The sequence below is a fragment of the Aristolochia californica genome, unplaced genomic scaffold, assembly GCF_029961685.1.
Source record: "Aristolochia californica isolate CCGP_79_NKW_82.1479 unplaced genomic scaffold, dmAriCali1.0.hap1 SCAF_9, whole genome shotgun sequence".
Taxonomy (NCBI): Eukaryota; Viridiplantae; Streptophyta; class Magnoliopsida; order Piperales; family Aristolochiaceae; genus Aristolochia; species Aristolochia californica.
In genome coordinates this window covers 34,581,411-34,597,258 of record NW_027182290.1, presented here as the reverse complement: position 1 = coordinate 34,597,258, position 15,848 = coordinate 34,581,411, and the positions used below count along the sequence as shown (strand labels likewise).

The 15,848-nt window shown below is 39.5% G+C and overlaps 3 protein-coding genes across 4 annotated transcripts in view; all 3 read left to right on the top strand.

The window, feature by feature from the left end:
• Positions 1–1,881: 1,881 nt before the first annotated feature.
• LOC137941369 (U-box domain-containing protein 4-like) lies at positions 1,882–4,820 on the top strand. Its single transcript, XM_068786742.1, has 2 exons — positions 1,882–2,189; positions 3,327–4,820. Exons 1-2 carry the CDS (start codon positions 1,918–1,920, stop codon positions 4,531–4,533), a joined length of 1,479 nt encoding a protein of 492 aa, XP_068642843.1. The 5' UTR covers positions 1,882–1,917; the 3' UTR covers positions 4,534–4,820.
• A 2,990-nt stretch (positions 4,821–7,810) lies between these two features.
• On the top strand, positions 7,811–9,339 carry LOC137941597 (probable aquaporin NIP-type). Its single transcript, XM_068787078.1, has 5 exons — positions 7,811–8,067; positions 8,145–8,366; positions 8,516–8,710; positions 8,799–8,860; positions 8,957–9,339. Exons 1-5 carry the CDS (start codon positions 7,951–7,953, stop codon positions 9,174–9,176), a joined length of 816 nt encoding a protein of 271 aa, XP_068643179.1. The 5' UTR covers positions 7,811–7,950; the 3' UTR covers positions 9,177–9,339.
• A 609-nt stretch (positions 9,340–9,948) lies between these two features.
• LOC137941058 (protease Do-like 7) overlaps positions 9,949–15,848 on the top strand; it is a 31,820-nt gene continuing 25,920 nt past the window's right edge. The window contains exons 1-7 of one of the 2 annotated variants that reach the window (XM_068786296.1): positions 9,949–10,246; positions 10,453–10,765; positions 10,859–10,929; positions 11,811–11,945; positions 12,443–12,501; positions 12,643–12,679; positions 13,129–13,254. In XM_068786296.1, coding sequence (XP_068642397.1) covers positions 10,480–10,765; positions 10,859–10,929; positions 11,811–11,945; positions 12,443–12,501; positions 12,643–12,679; positions 13,129–13,254 — 714 coding nt within the window. In that variant the 5' untranslated portion in view covers positions 9,949–10,246; positions 10,453–10,479. Of the gene's footprint in view, positions 10,327–10,452; positions 10,766–10,858; positions 10,930–11,810; positions 11,946–12,442; positions 12,502–12,642; positions 12,680–13,128; positions 13,255–15,848 lie in introns of both variants that reach the window. The other variant, XM_068786297.1, reaches the window with a different exon arrangement.

Sequence of the window (15,848 nt, the reverse complement as noted above, 5' to 3'; positions counted from 1 at the left end):
ATAAACAAATAATTTTTACCAATTTTTTGTAAGAAATCTAAGCTAAACAAGTCATCTTCTTTTCGCTCGGCTTACAAGGTTTCTTATCCAAAGCGAGAAACTTTTAATGCTGGGAGAGTACGAAGTAGTTATGTGGAGTGATCAACAGCTGAAAGTTAAATGCACTTCCGTGTCATTTAATACATTTGAAATCGACATTTGACACCCGAAAAGCTAATAAAATGTCTCATCTCACTGTAAATGTTCGATAGAGAATCTCTATTAGGAAGTAACCGACGTCGAGGAAAATGCCATGGACTATTCGTATATATCCATTTGTTGTCTAAAGAAGGAAGTGGGAAAGAAAAGACGTTTACTACAAATCAAAAGTGTAAAATTAGACCGAATTATTCATTCAATGGATTTGAAAAAGCCTCATCACTCAACACTTGTTCCTTAAGACTTGCATAAACGACGTCTGCGGAGTGGTTCAAGAAAATACGTCCTGAGCTTGTTATAAATTTCGGTAGGTGGGATTGGGACATTCGACTTCGGCGTCGCCCATCCTTCAATTAGAATTCTCTTACATAACTTGGAAGATATCCAGTATACCTGCAGATAGTGAGATAATTAAATGAAACCTAAGTGCAATAATTGTAAAGTAATAAAGTAATAAGTGGAAGAGTGATAAATAGCAGCCTCATTGTAGGGGCATGCGCCATCGAGAGAGAGTAGAAAAGACGTGGGTAGATAAATATTTACGCTTTTATTGTATGTTAAAGATAACGAGGATTAAACTAATCCTGACCATCCAATGGGGGATCTCCGCAGTGGGTGGAAGGGAACTGTTGGGGCCTTTTCAACGAAAAAATTAAAAAAGCTTTGCCGTTTCTTCCCGTTAAAGTCCCCTCAGAGTGTTATGAGTGAGACAAGAACCTGCCCAGCCGTAACCTGTTCTTTTCTTTTTATTAATACAGAATTCGCCTTACATTAAACACGTGCACCCCCTCTGCATGCATACCAAGTAACCAATCGTATTCTTCAATGAATAACCAAGGGGCATACGACCCCACCCACCCACCTTGTGCACAAATTTCACTACACAAATCGAATCATAAAAGATGCACAGTGGCTTAAACAAGAAAGCCGCAGCTTTTGCTGTTTTTGACCCTTTCGGCTTTACTGGGACCGGCTCCAAAGCTCACTCGATTGGTGATTTAGGAAGAAAACAAATACGTGGCGTGGGTGAGACGGTGAAGGGACCGTTTCCTCGCGGGTGTGAATGATTCGATTGTGGGGCCATTGCACGTGGTGAGATCGATAGGACACGTGTTACATGTAGAGGAGAAGCACAGTTGCCGTCACGAACTGTGATGGTGACGGTCGGTAGACGTAAGACTTTTTATCTCCGTGAAAGGTTAAAAACCGCAAAACCAAGAAAAATAATAAATGAATTATTAATGGACGGGACGGGCCTTATATTCGAGATAAAAGGGTGGGGGGGAGCGTAGTCTACGCTAGTAACGGTTCTTTGCTTAACGACAAAGCCACATGTTTTTTCTGTCGGAACCGCTGATCAACGGCCGTCGCGATATCGGCTTATTTAAATTACCAATATGTCCTTACTCGATGAGCCCGGTCTTGGAGGGCTAAGCCGCGCTGTGACCGAAAAGAATCGTCCTATTCCTGATTCGTGAGTGCACAAATTCCAATTCCCCAAATCTAACTGAGAAGAACCAACCGATAAGAGTCCCGGAAAGCGGGCGAGGCGTACCCCACGTCAGTTGCTTAACGGCGCACTCACGTCATTCCAACGAAACATACGGCGTTAACTTCAAGAATATTAAAATTGCTTCTGCTTCATATTTTTCTCGCTCTAAAACCAACTGCTGAGCTCGTCTTCTCTGTCTTTTCTTCCGGGCGAGGCTTCGAGAGGGTATGGCTTCGTTGGAGAGTCATAATTCCGCCGAGAATTTCGTCAGAATTCCGGCAATCGTCCAACAGACCGTCGAATTGATTCTCTCCAACGACTGGACCCTGAAGGTTGAAGGGGCGCGGGAGATTCGGAGATTGACGAAGACGTCTTCCAAACACCGGCGGCTGTTCTCGGACGCGATTGAACCCTTGGTCTCAATGCTCCAGTCGGAGAATTTCGATTGCAACGAGGCGGCTCTTCTTGCTCTTTTGAATCTTGCCGTCAAGGATGAAAGGTTAATTTCTTGCCTCTTGGTTGTTTCGTGTATTTCTAGAATTAATTGATGTGAGTCTTGGTTTTCAAAAGAAGAGGCTTGGGGTAGTCTAATTCTTCTCAGCTATACTTTTTTGCTGCATTTACAGAACCTTGGGTTGTTTGTCGGCAGAAATTTGTTCTTTGGTTGTCTTTTTCCAGTTGAGTCTTTAAAAGAAAATTGGAGCTAATTTATTGGCAGAAGCATACAGACTGCAGCTATGAATCACTTGTGAGGCTAGAAGGCTTTTTTTAAAAAAAAAAATATTTTACTTATGAAATTTGGTACTTAAATCGATTGTGACTATTTGACCAAGAGCTGGAAGTTTGAGTTTTTGGAATTACTTTGTATTTATTTTTGGTCGCCTGAAGATTTGATGATTCTAAAATGTCTTGACTTGGCTCGATTTCGTCCAAATTTTTTTAGTAGATATTGGGATTTGTCATCTGTTGAGTCCGAGAGTGATTCTGCTTTATTCTAACTCCAAAATTTTTCATTTACTTTTCGCCTACGAGAATGATCTTTGCTTCGGTGTTACTCTTCCTACTCACCTTTTCACTTTTCCCTTTCCACTTTTTAATTCAAATTTGTTGGAAATTGTGCATCAACGACCTCTTTTTTTTGTAAAATAATTTAAAGGTGCCTCTTCTAGTTAATTATTTTACTATGTTGGATTAATCGGAACGAACTCCATACCAGTTTCGGCTATCCGGCCTGCATCCAGGACTTATTATTGTGAAAAATAGATCTTGAGTAAATTTTATTACTTCAATGAAACTTGATAATAGGGTTCTATTCAAGCTAGATTTCCCGAAAGATAAGGTGTAAATTTGAAATATTTATCGACAAAAACATCTGTAATTAAAAGGAAAGCTATATCTATGTCATGTTGACAACTTGGAACGGAGGGAGAAGGATCAAATAGGGTGATTCCTTATTAATGTAAATCAGATATTTTAGTTTGGAGAAAGTCAGGTAGGTAATAGGAAATTCTGGATATTTCCATGATTTGTTGTTGCAATTTTTTATGAGTGAAATCTCATCTTCAAAAACAGATCAAAATTAAGGATGAATCGTATGAAATTTGAGTCCGAACGTATCCTTTTCTTGCTTTTGCAGTAACAAGATCAAGATTGTGGATGCGGGGGCACTGGATCCTCTTATCTGTTTCTTGCAGTCGCAATATTCAACTTTACAAGAATATGCTACAGCGGCTCTGCTAACCCTCTCGGCTTCGTCGATAAACAAGCCAACAATCAGTGCTTCTGGTGCCATTCCTCTTCTGGTCCAGGTCCTTATAGAGGGGACCCAACAAGCCAAAGTGGATGCACTCATGGCCCTTTACAATTTATCCACTCTTCCGAAGAACCTTAATGCCATTCTCTCATTTCAAGCTATTCCTCCTCTAATAAACTTGCTCAAAAGCTGTAAAAAGTCCTCAAAAACAGCTGAAAAGTGTTGTGCCCTGTTAGAGTCCTTATTGACATTTGATGAGGCCAGGACTGCTTTGACAGCTGAGGAAGGTGGAGTTCTTACGGTGGTTGAAGTACTTGAAGATGGCTCAGCGGCTCTGCTGACCCTCTCGGCTTCGTCGATAAACAAGCCAACAATCAGTGCTTCTGGTGCCATTCCTCTTCTGGTCCAGGTCCTTATAGAGGGTACCCAACAAGCCAAAGTGGATGCACTCATGGCCCTTTACAATTTATCCACTCTTCCGAAGAACCTTAATGCCATTCTCTCATTTCAAGCTATTCCTCCTCTAATAAACTTGCTCAAAAGCTGTAAAAAGTCCTCAAAAACAGCTGAAAAGTGTTGTGCCCTGTTAGAGTCCTTATTGACATTTGATGAGGCCAGGACTGCTTTGACAGCTGAGGAAGGTGGAGTTCTTACGGTGGTTGAAGTACTTGAAGATGGCTCACTACAAAGTAGAGAACATGCAGTTGGAGCCCTTCTAACTATGTGCGAGAGCGACCGATCCAGATACAGGGAAGCGATTCTGAATGAAGGAGCAATTCCAGGTCTGCTTGAGCTCACGGTTCAGGGTACTCCCAAGGCTCAATCTAAAGCACGAATGCTATTGCAGTTACTGAGAGACTCTCCTTACCCGAGATCAGAGTTTCAGGCCGACACGCTTGAAAATATTGTTAGTAACATTGTTTCTCAGATAGATGGAGAAGATCGATGTGGGAAGGCGAAGAAGATGCTCGCGGAGATGGTTCAAGTGAGCATGGAGCAGAGCCTCAGACATCTACAACAAAGGGCTTTAGTGTGCACACCAAACGAGCTGCCTCTTACCAGTTGTACATCAGAAGTTCCTTCTAAGTGAATTAGTTTTGTGTTCAGTTTCACGATTTCACGATTTCACGATTTCAGAAAAAAAAAAAAAAAAACACGACACCAATAAGATATGGGTCATGCCAGTCCAGGCCATCGTTAGCGTTGGTATCAGGTGACTGATGAGTATTTGATCTTCTTGAATGTCTCTTGTGAGGGGGGAGGGGTTTTACTCCGTTGTATGTTGTTTTGTTTTCTGCCCGATGATTTGTAAAAATAAGCTGTAAGTGTATCTTGTATTCTTGTCCATTAGTGTTTTTGAAATCAAAGCGAGGGTTCTTATTTCCTTCTTTCTTCTTGAGGCACAGACATGGATTTTTTCCCTACTCTTCCCCAACGTATCCGGAGGAAAAAGGGACTCCGCGGCCTAATCATGGGAAAACGCCTAATGTGAGCAGCTTCGAAACAGATTGACCCGTAATGAAAACACTTAACTTGCAAGAATTCATATTGGGAACGGATCTTGTCAGGTTAGGTTTAAGTCGAGGAAGACGCGTCAAGTCGGGTCGCGAAAAATAATCCTAGAAAATAGTCCCCGGAACGGAGGGAGTGGAATTTCACACAAAGACCTGTTGGTTGGGTAGGTAAGGTTTTCGTCGAAGCCTTCCCGATACCATCCTTACTCATAGGATTCTGCGTCTAGCTTCCGGGCTCGGTTTGCCCCAAACCATTTTTCTCGAACCTTACAAAGCCAATGGAAACATGTCCCTATAGCTTAAGCAATTTAATTAAATGGCAAACCATTCAAGGAACCATGGCTTTAGCTTCATTATTTGTAACATGCAAATATGCAATCGAGGAATTGAGAAAACAAAACATTATTTCACCTCCTGAATTTATAACAAGACCCCCATTTGGCAGAATTGATGATCCATCATGAATTTTACCCAGAACACCCTTGCCTAGGATGCCTCTGATTTTACTTAAGGTGAAAGTAAAATTCGACTCTAAAATGATTGGTAAAAGTTATTAAGAAACGACTCAAAACAGAAGTAAAACGTATCTTGGCAAATCGAATTGATTGAAACAGATGATGCAACAACATACGTGACTAGGTAGGACGGACAAAATTCCTTACTTGCTTTGAGAACTTGAATAAATGAACAATAAAGGACATAATCTATGGTCTCAGTTTCATGCAATCGGCAGGTATAAATCTCACTGTTATATGTGGAAGGAGACTGTAGATTAGCTATAACGGGGAAGCCGAAGAGTGGATGGGCATTGCAGCAGCTGGTAATGAACTGTTCTCATTTCAAAACATTGAAGTGGCCCGGTTAGTACCCAGCGTTCTGGGTAAAATACGCCAAAAGCCATTAGTGCCCAACGTAAGTGTAGGGTATTTCACTTTCCCCCATTTTTAGGCATAATGGGAGGGAAAGTGAATTCAAAGGGGTCAAACTCTGAATTCATTTGCCCTCTCTCAATTACATCGGGCTCAGGCTGTTGGGAAAGAAGGCTCTAACGAACGAAGGTTTGAATAAATAAAAAAATTCTCTCTCACTCGCGACCGACCTTCGGCTATTTCAATCGCCCTTTGTGCGACTTGTCTCTGGCGCTCAACTCCCTTCCTCTCGCCCTCTCCCAGCATCGACGACCTTCGGTGACATCTCTCCCCTCTCTGCAACCTCTCCGGTTCCTCCCTCGCTTGCGATCGTCGGCGATTTCAATCGCCCCCTCTGCAACCTCTCCCCTGGCGCTTGACTCTCTTCGTCTCGATGTCCCTAGCACCGACGACCATCAGCGACTTCTCTCCCCTCTCTGCAACCTCTCCGACTAGATTCAAAAGAAAATAGGGTAAAATTTTTTTTATGTAAATCGATGGTTAATTGGTCTTTGTTTAAGAGTATTAGCTATTAAAAATTATTATTAGTATTTAATAAAAATAATATATTTTACATAGTTAAGCATGTATAGGGGTATGTCTTTGATTTTCAATAACCTAGTCCTCGTCCATGGTTGACTTAACTGAACAGGGAATAAGGAGTTTCGCTATGGTAACTTTTGTTTATTATAACCTCTGCAACTTCTGTCCTGGTAGAGAACATTGTGAAGATATCAATAAAAGTGAAAATGAAGACAGCGATAGTAGTGATGATGTAAACACTAAAAGAAGTACTCAGTACAATCTACAATAACATCATATTATACAGATGTTTTAGCAATTCAAATGTGGCAAAATTATTGACTATTATGTTTTAATGCCACTAAATATTTTTTGTGTTGTATTTTTGTATGTACAATTGTAAATTTTTTTATATTAAAAAGGTGATTGAGTTATTATATTTGTGTTATTTTTATTTTTATTATTACGATGTTTGTCTAGTACGCTATGTAGCACGATATTTGTATAATTATTTTATATTTTGATATTATAAAATTAAAATTTTATTACAAATTTAATAATATAAAATAAACATTTGTTTAATTGTTATATTTAATATATTTTATTTATTAACTAATATTAATTTAATTTTCTAAAAATCAGATATATCAACATATTTTATTTAATAAATAATCTATTTGTACTTTACACACACTTTCTATTGTGCACACTAACAAAAACAAATAATTTATATTATATTTTATATAACACAAACAAATACTGTATATTACACTTTTCATTGCATAAACTAACACAAATAAATATTTTACTTTCTCACCCACTTTCCCCTTGCAAGTAACCCCCCCCCCCCCCCCCCAAGTGTAGCTGCAAAATATTACAGATGCTTTAACAGGAGCAGGTTCTGGTGGTTTCAATCGATATATTACGAAGAATGAACTTCCTGTCTTGCTTGGACATGTAGCCAAGAGATATTTCTTCTACAGCCGAAGTGGACAAAGTCAACTCAGACCCGCCATCAATTCGGTACATGTCTCTGCCATTGCTTGCTTTTGACTGCCTTTTACTGACTGCTGCTGCAGCAGCAGCTTATAGCCCTCTTGCACGTTTAAGGGTTCAAAGTTCAAGTTCGAACGCAGTGAATCAGCCTTCGCCGTTCAGCACCAGCTCATGCACCAGCTCATGACGCCGAAGATTTAGATAGCTTTCAAATCGATTATTAGGTCTAGTAACTAAATTTGGATGCCCACCGGTCGCATTGGCTGGCATGCCGTTTTCTCTTTCAGACTCCGAGGCTGCCTCTTTGGAATTTAGATAAGAAATAACAATTTTTCCTTATTTTATCTCCGTCCTCTGGACTCTCCCAAATCGCTGCTGTCAAGTTTCTGGAGCTTTCAAATAAAGCACTCTTGGGTGATATCTTCATCAAACATCCGTCCGCACGTCGGAGCTCGCGTTCAAATGGAACACACTTTTTGGTGATTTCTTCGCCTAGAGATCTGTCTCAAATTCCAGTCGGCAGCGATCTTAAGCAACATCTGAACTGCAATCAAACGTCGTTTCGGAATGTCAGGGAATTACGACGACATTGAGTTGCGTGAAATAGAGGAAGCGCACGGGCCTTGTCATGATCGGGAAAATTCTTTCTGCCATTCCCCGTACTACGTATGCCTCGTCCAAAAGGTCAGATCTTTCTCTAAGTCGTAAGAAAATTAACGCCAAGCGGAAATTTTGTTTATTCGTTTCTCTTTGGTATTTAGATCATTGCAGAGATGATTGGGACTTTCTTTGTGGTGTTTGCGGGGTGTGGATCGGTGATTGTCAATAAGATATACGGGTCAGTGACATTTCCAGGAATCTGTATAACTTGGGGTCTCATCGTCATGGTCATGATATATTCGACGGGACACATTTCAGGCGCCCACTTCAATCCGGCAGTTACCGTCACCTTCGCCTTTTTCCGGCGGTTTCCTTGGAAGGAGGTGATTTATGATCACAACTCACCTTTGTTCAGTAAATGCTTGATAGCTTCTACATGTCCCATGGAATTTCATTAACTTCGCCTTTAATTTGTTCGGAAATTCAAACTCCACTGGAATCCGTGGTCTGAGGTATCAACCAATGTCCACAGGTGCCATGCTACGTTATAGCACAGTTTTGTGGATCGCTTCTCGCCAGTGCCGTATTGAGTTTGATATTTGAAACAAAAGAGCATTTCTTTGGAACTGTCCCAGCGGGATCCAACCTTCAGTCGCTCGTTCTCGAATTCGCTATTTCTTTCCTCTTGATGTTCGTTGTTTCCGGCGTTGCAACCGACAGTAGAGCAGTGCGTAACTGGTTTTATTGATCTCAGATATTATTGCTCTTAGTTCGATTGAGTGGTGCAAACTTTATTATTTGTGACGCTTTTGCAGATTGGAGAGTTGGCTGGTCTGGCCATTGGATCGACCATAACCCTGAACGTCTTGGTTGCGGGGTAATTCTTCTAAACTTCAAGCTTTCCAAATCAAGCGTGAAGAGATTAGGATTTTTGGTGTCTGACAGACTTATTCTCTCCATCACATCTGCGCAGGCCAATCTCAGGGGCGTCAATGAATCCTGCGAGAACTCTAGGACCAGCAATTGTGATGAAGCAGTACAAAGGGCTTTGGGTTTATATAGTCGGACCTTTTTTGGGTATTTTTGCGGGAGCTTTTGCTTATAACCTGATTCGGTTTACGAAGAAACCACTTAGCGAGGTCACCAAGACCAAATCATTTCTCAAAAGCCCATCTACGGAAAATGCTGTATGAGGCTCATTCAATAGCTTGCACTGTGGCAACTGGCAACCAAGACCATGATTCCTGGACTAACATTTTATTTTTTTCTGGCTTCTCTATGTGAACCACCGTCTCAGACCAATAAACCTTTAATCGCTATTCTCTTTCTGCTTTTCTAAACTTTTTCTCAAGATGACAATGGCTTGCAGCGCAGACTGTAACTGGAAAATGTCAGTCGCCTTAACGTGTCGAAAATCAGAAGAAAATACTACTTAGTTTATAGTTTTGTCTTGTATGCATCTAAAATAATTATTGGTATAATTAAGGAAACGTAGGTCCAAAATGCATTCTTGTAAGAGATTTGAGTTTTGGGCCCACTTCACAATATGCTGCGTAATTTTGCATAAACGTCATTTTGATATGGAGTATGAATTCGCAAACAGTAATCGGCAATAATATCAAAAGCACGATCAGATGTCTCTCCTACGTTCGGTTTTGATATTTTTCCGTCGAATGATGAATATTTCGTTGTTTTGGAGTTGGGAGGAAGAGACTTCTTTATGCAACAATCACTACTGGCCAGAGCATATATTATTATCACTCCTGGGATGCTTTACTGCCAAAAGTGCATTTCTTGTGCAATTCGAACCCGTCAAACTGAATTCGAACAGGCTCGCAAGGGCGAAGCACTAAATCTAGCAGGGTGCGCCCGCCGCCTTCGGAGTTAGGAGCAAAAATGGCCGTGGCTCAGACGAGAAATCCGCGTTCGACACGCGCTCTCGCAAGTCACCTCCATTCTCATTAGTCCATTCAGGAGTACTCCTCACTACTTGGCCACAGCTGCTTTTTTGTAATTTTGTGCTCAAACGTGCAGCCGCGCACACCAGGCCGTGAGCAACTTTCAATCTTTCATGCGTCTGTCTGAAATCTAGGACGCTTTTGCACCAACTTTACACCTTTTTCTTTGCCTATTTTCATTCATACCAATCTGCACGGGAGCTACTGTCTCTTCCTCACTCTCTTTTATTGTTTTACATATTTTTCCTCTCGCCGCCGGCGGAAATTGCTGGATCGAGATTTGTTAGGGGCAAGGAAAGTTGACGGTAGATTCCGATTTCTTTTCCTTTCTGTATAATTTCGGAAAAAACGTTCATGTTTGATTCTACTGCCGAATCCAGTAAAAGTTAGTACAGTCAACCATTTCTCTCTCGTTGTCCGCATTGTTTATATTAGAATTCATCAAATCCGTTGCCTTGCTTTTTTCTGCTTCTCTTTTTTTTTGTAACGGATTGAAAATTGTGATAAGTAGGGCCTTCTTAAGAATCAGAGTTGAAGTATGGGTGATCCTTTGGAACGATTGGGCTCGGGTGTCGAAGCAGGGTTGGAGTCTTCCCTGAAAGAAGAATTGAGTATGGAGATCGATCCTCCATTCAAGGAAAGCGTAGCAACGGCTGAGGATTGGAGGAAAGCGTTGAGTAAGGTGGTTCCTTCTGTTGTAGTGCTACGGACTACGGCCTCTCGAGCCTTTGACACGGAAGTGGCCGGCGCGAGCTATGCCACGGGGTTTGTAGTAGATAAACGCCGCGGAATTATTCTCACTAACCGGCATGTTGTTAAGCCTGGTAAATTTCCTTTCCCTATACTTGTTTGAGTTAGTTACTTTTCATTTTTCTCAAGAAGAAAAGCGAAAAACTTTCTCTTTCTTTTCTTTCTAGGACCTGTGGTAGCCGAGGCAATGTTTGTTAACAGGGAGGAAATTCCGGTGCTTCCCGTGTATAGAGACCCAGTACGATATCTTGTCTCACCTTTTTTACTTTCATCTTTATTTCTATTTTTGCTCTCTGATTAAATTAAATTCTATGCTCTTCCTTGGTGTAAGCGTCTCAACTTCCCCTGTGCTGTAGTATTAGTTGGATACACTTTCCGAGAAAAAAGGGAGGATTAGTTGAATCACATTCGCGGAACTTTAATCCAGTAAAACCATTGGAGATCATAAGGTCTTAATCTGTCGCTAGTACTGAGGTTTTTGCCATTTTGCAGCTCTTCATCTCTGATTTTATCTTCACCACAAATTTATCCAACAAATTTCATATTCCTTTAAGTAACGTGTACAGATTGCTAAAACAACTAGGCCTGAGACTTTGTGCCTGATACAAGCTCAACACATCTTTGTCAATTTAGTTTTGCCAGATGTACTCTGTTGACTTATGTCTCGACGGGCACATGCACACTGCTTTTTAGTGCTCCAAGTTAAGGTTGCTTCATATTGTGACAATTTTTAATTGCAGCATTGCTTTATGTAGCATGTGCATGTATCATGTTCCTTAACTATGTTTAGTATTTTTAATTGCAAATTTTTGTTGGAAGTTTATCATATACATCATGAGGATGTGATGCAATTTCTATATGTTATCAGAGCTGGGGATTCTGGTAGGCTTGTAAGATGTTGGAAGTCCCCTTGTTATGGTTTCGTAGGAATTTTTATGTGGTTCTTTTAAGAGACTTTTCTTTGCTCTGTCTATTATCCTCTGAGATATCTTCTGCCACATGAATAAATGGGGCTTTATGGAATTTGTATCATAATCTTATTGCAAATGTTCATGTCATGTTAGATTTTCATTGTGATCTGCTCCTATTGGTAAAATAATTGATGTCTTGTTATTTTAGGTTCATGACTTTGGGTTCTTTCGGTATGACCCTTCAGCAGTACAATTCCTTAGCTATGATGAGATTCCTCTTGCTCCTGAGGCTGCATGTGTTGGACTGGAAATTCGAGTGGTTGGTAATGATAGTGGGGAGAAGGTCCGTATTTTGAGCTGCTTGAATCAGTCATTTTCCTCCCCATTCTTGTCTAAACAATAGCAGTTTATCATATCTCTGTGTTTGTTGGTCCTGCATATATGGTTTCTGTACATTTCTCTACTGGTCCTGAATTGGTGATCCTTATTCAGCCTCTGTTTGTCTTGTTTACCCACATAAAGAGCTTTGTTTATAAATGAATAGTCTAGAGAAGTTTATGAATATTTTTTTTATTTCTCATGAGTATATTTTCCCATGGAGAAACTGACATAAACTAAGGATTTTGAATTGGGGGTTATTTCAGTTATAAAATAACTATATCATTTAGGTGTACTTACTATCTTGTTTAATTATGCTTGTGCTAGAATGATATAGATTAGCTAGAAAGATATCTTGGGATGTTCAGTTTCCTTATCATTTCTTGTTGTACTCATGCTATAACTGATGCGATATATCTGAAATATGGAGCTGCATATGCACTTACCTGATTGAAAACGCAGGTTTCTATTTTGGCTGGCACCCTTGCACGCTTGGATAGAGATGCCCCTCACTATAAAAAGTATGTAGTTATTTCTGTATGAATTTTACTTCCTGTACTTGATGCTTTTTATGTTAGATAGAAACTAGGGATAGTATCTCCTCTTCTTCTTACTTTTTATAGGGTTGCCCATGTTTCTGATGGCTTATCTATTCTGTGCAGAGATGGATATAATGATTTCAACACGTTCTATATGCAGGTATATCATCTTATTCTTGTAGTTCTTATCAAGGACAATTATTTTTTAGCCAATTGCTCTTATGGCTGGTTGAGATCAGTGAAGGTTCATTTTCTCAAAAAAATCAGTGAAGGTTCATAGCCAAAGAACAGTGATAGTCAAGCTGCATATGCTCATGTCTTATTTAGTAAATTTCTCATTACTAGAATTTTTGTTGCACTGTTGCCTCATCTTGTTTTCCTGAGATAAATTGACCTTATGTTGGAACGCTTAGTTATTATTAACACTCATCTGATGTCTTAGCTGATTGAAGTGTCTTTGGGTGATCATATTGTCCAAAATCATTTTATGCTATGAGGATCTTTTAAAAGTTTATGTAGCTAGAACATTCCAATTCTTGTGATTGGTTACCCATCTTCCATTTGTCCATTCCTCCTGTTGATGCCCCATCTTTTCTTCAAAATTTTTAGGCTGCATCTGGGACAAAAGGAGGCTCAAGTGGTTCCCCAGTTATCGATTGGCAAGGAAGAGCTGTCGCCTTGAATGCTGGGAGCAAATCTTCTAGTGCTTCTGCTTTTTTCTTTCCTTTAGAGCGTGTGAGTTTCTTTTTCTGATTGTCTGGGTCATGAGTTCTAACATGAAATTTTCTCTGCCTGGAAGGGGTTGATGCTGTTTATTGATAATGATGAGACCAGAAGGTGAAAATGTGAATATGACCATCTTTTGATCCTGTTAAAGTAATGTTATGATATGACTATCTATTAAGCAAAAAAAAAATCTTTATATTAGTAATGAGCCTCTGTTATTTGTTGAAGTGACAAAAACATTGGTTCCCTGTTGTTCTTAACGTGGCAAAGGAAAAAGACAAAAATACTGAACAAAATCTTTTGTCAAAGATTTAAGGTTATATTATTACATCTAACAAATTCATGATCCTCTTTTATGTGTAGTCTGTGCCTGTGCTAGTGAAATTGTTATCCTATGCTTTATCCTGCATCTGATGTAGAGAGACCAAACAGCTGTAATGCTGATGTTCTGCTTCTAGATCATAGTTGATTTAGTGGATTAGGCCCTTGGCTCAATGGCTGCATGGGGATTTTGTGTTGAGGGTGGGTGGGGGAGGTTTGGGAGTGTCTTGTGTTTGATTTGTCAGGGTTATGAGTTCAAAATAAAAAATAAAAAATAAAAAATGTAATCATAGAGTTTCTTTTGGAACCCGAGAACATTTGTATTTGATCATAAAAAGCACAAGGTCTCTTATCCAGGATGAGCTGCAATAGTGGTGGGATCTGGGTTGATCTTTTTGTCTAGGGCACATGGTATAGGAAGTGGGAATAGAGGAGAGAATAAAGGATTTTTTGAAGGGTGTTCAAAAAAATTACTTGTCTTTAGGTTTTTGAAGTCTCATAAGCCAGGAACCAATTTTTAAGACAATACACCCATATGTAAGTGCCATTTATTTGCTTGCTTCTTGGATAATCACTCATGGCTAGAGTCGTGCCAAGTCTGGAGACATGAAATGACTTGGTAATTACAGAGCTGATGGCAGACAAGTTTGTTTCTTGTGCTTATCTCTATTTACTGATATGGCTGGTTTTATTTTCACCATAGCCTGAAATTTTGGGAATACACCTTGGGTGTAAGCAGACAATGAAAAAAATGGATCATAGCTCCAGTAAAAAAGTGAAAGGAGACACAAAGTCTTTTAGAGAAAGACATGGCACATACAATGGATGAATGGTTTCTTGGCTGGCTAAAAGCCCTCTCTAGTCAGTTCAAAGCAGTGGCCTTTCAGCAAGTGATTGAGTTCAGAACATTGCCACTATTTTCCTTTTGATTTCATCAATACGAAAACTTCTTGAATATCTCTATGACCTCATGAGGATTTTAGGACAGAACAATGAGTTATTGTACGTGAGATATTAATAAAGGTGTACAAAATTTTAAGTAGGTCTCTCTCTCATTCATGCCTGTAATAGTTGGATAAGATTTGGATCTCCAGGAGCATTCTAGATTTTTACCTGCTTAATTTTTAAACATTTTTTAGTTGAAAATAGAGCAAGTTGAATTTTTCAATTAAATTTGTTCAGAGGTTGTGTGCACCCTAACAACACCCTGACATGGGTCACATGGAATGGTTGCTACATGAGTTGTGAAGGTAACTTTGTGTTGAATTTTTGGAAAAGAGAAAAACTTCACTAACTTGATGTTATTTGAGTACATGAGCCTCTATTTATAATAGAAGAAACAAGTAAAATTCAATTACAATTAAACTACCCTTATCCCAATTACACCCAAAGTTAAACACTAAAAGATAAGTTCTAGAAAAATTGAACAAGTGAACACAAATAGAAGACTCACACAACTAAAACACCTTTGATCTGAAACTCTTGTGTGTGCCCTCCTTCCATAATAATTATGGCTCTATAAGACTTCTTGTTGTAAAAATCATGTGAGACTTTTTTCAAAAAAAAAATCACGTGAGACTCTTCCACACCTGCTCTTCAACACTCCCCCTCAAGTTGGAGTCTATAACTTCAGCTTGCAATGAAAAAGATTTTTGGTCTTCAATTTTCTTTTAGTGAAAAAAATTCTTCACAGGTGCAATTTTTCATAGATGCAAAAACTTCATCTTTTGTGCTCATCTTGTTCTCCCTCTTACTTGGATGTTCTCGTCACATAAAATTTGATTACTACAACACTTGGAATTCTTCGTTGTAGATTATACTTCTTCTTCTTCTCAAATGTGGAATGCGGAAGGAGGCACAACCACTGCAACACTCAACTTCCAATCTGAATTCTTAGACATAAAGAAAATAAGAAGAGGACATACATCAAATCAATAGAGTAATGAATGTGACTAGACTTGATTTCAACTTGTAGAATCCATCATGTAGATTCCGTTACCTACCTCTTCCTTTATACTTCTCCTTCTATTCTCTCCCGCAAGTTGGGAGGTAATGGCAATGATCCCAGCTTCAAACAAATAAAATAGTTGTTGTAATGATCTCCTCCATCAAGGTGTCCCAAGGATAAGTACTAAATCGGACACAAACTCTTAAAAAGTAAAAAATGGGTGATAAAATATAAGTTGAAACCAACCTTAAAGGATTTGGAACAAAAATAGTGATAATAATCTCTAAAGAGGGTAATGCCTGTCACTCAAAAGACGACGGTAAAAACCCGAAGG

Bases quoted from the DNA above. Each gene is read 5' to 3' on its own strand.
- LOC137941369 (XM_068786742.1), top strand. From the start codon at position 1,918: ATGGCTTCGTTGGAGAGTCATAATTCCGCCGAGAATTTCGTCAGAATT. The intron at 2,190-3,326 runs GTTAATTTCTTG...TTGCTTTTGCAG, and splicing joins CTTGCCGTCAAGGATGAAAG to TAACAAGATCAAGATTGTGG.
- LOC137941597 (XM_068787078.1), top strand. From the start codon at position 7,951: ATGTCAGGGAATTACGACGACATTGAGTTGCGTGAAATAGAGGAAGCG. The intron at 8,367-8,515 runs GTGATTTATGAT...CAATGTCCACAG, and splicing joins GGCGGTTTCCTTGGAAGGAG to GTGCCATGCTACGTTATAGC. The intron at 8,711-8,798 runs GTGCGTAACTGG...ACGCTTTTGCAG, and splicing joins TTGCAACCGACAGTAGAGCA to ATTGGAGAGTTGGCTGGTCT.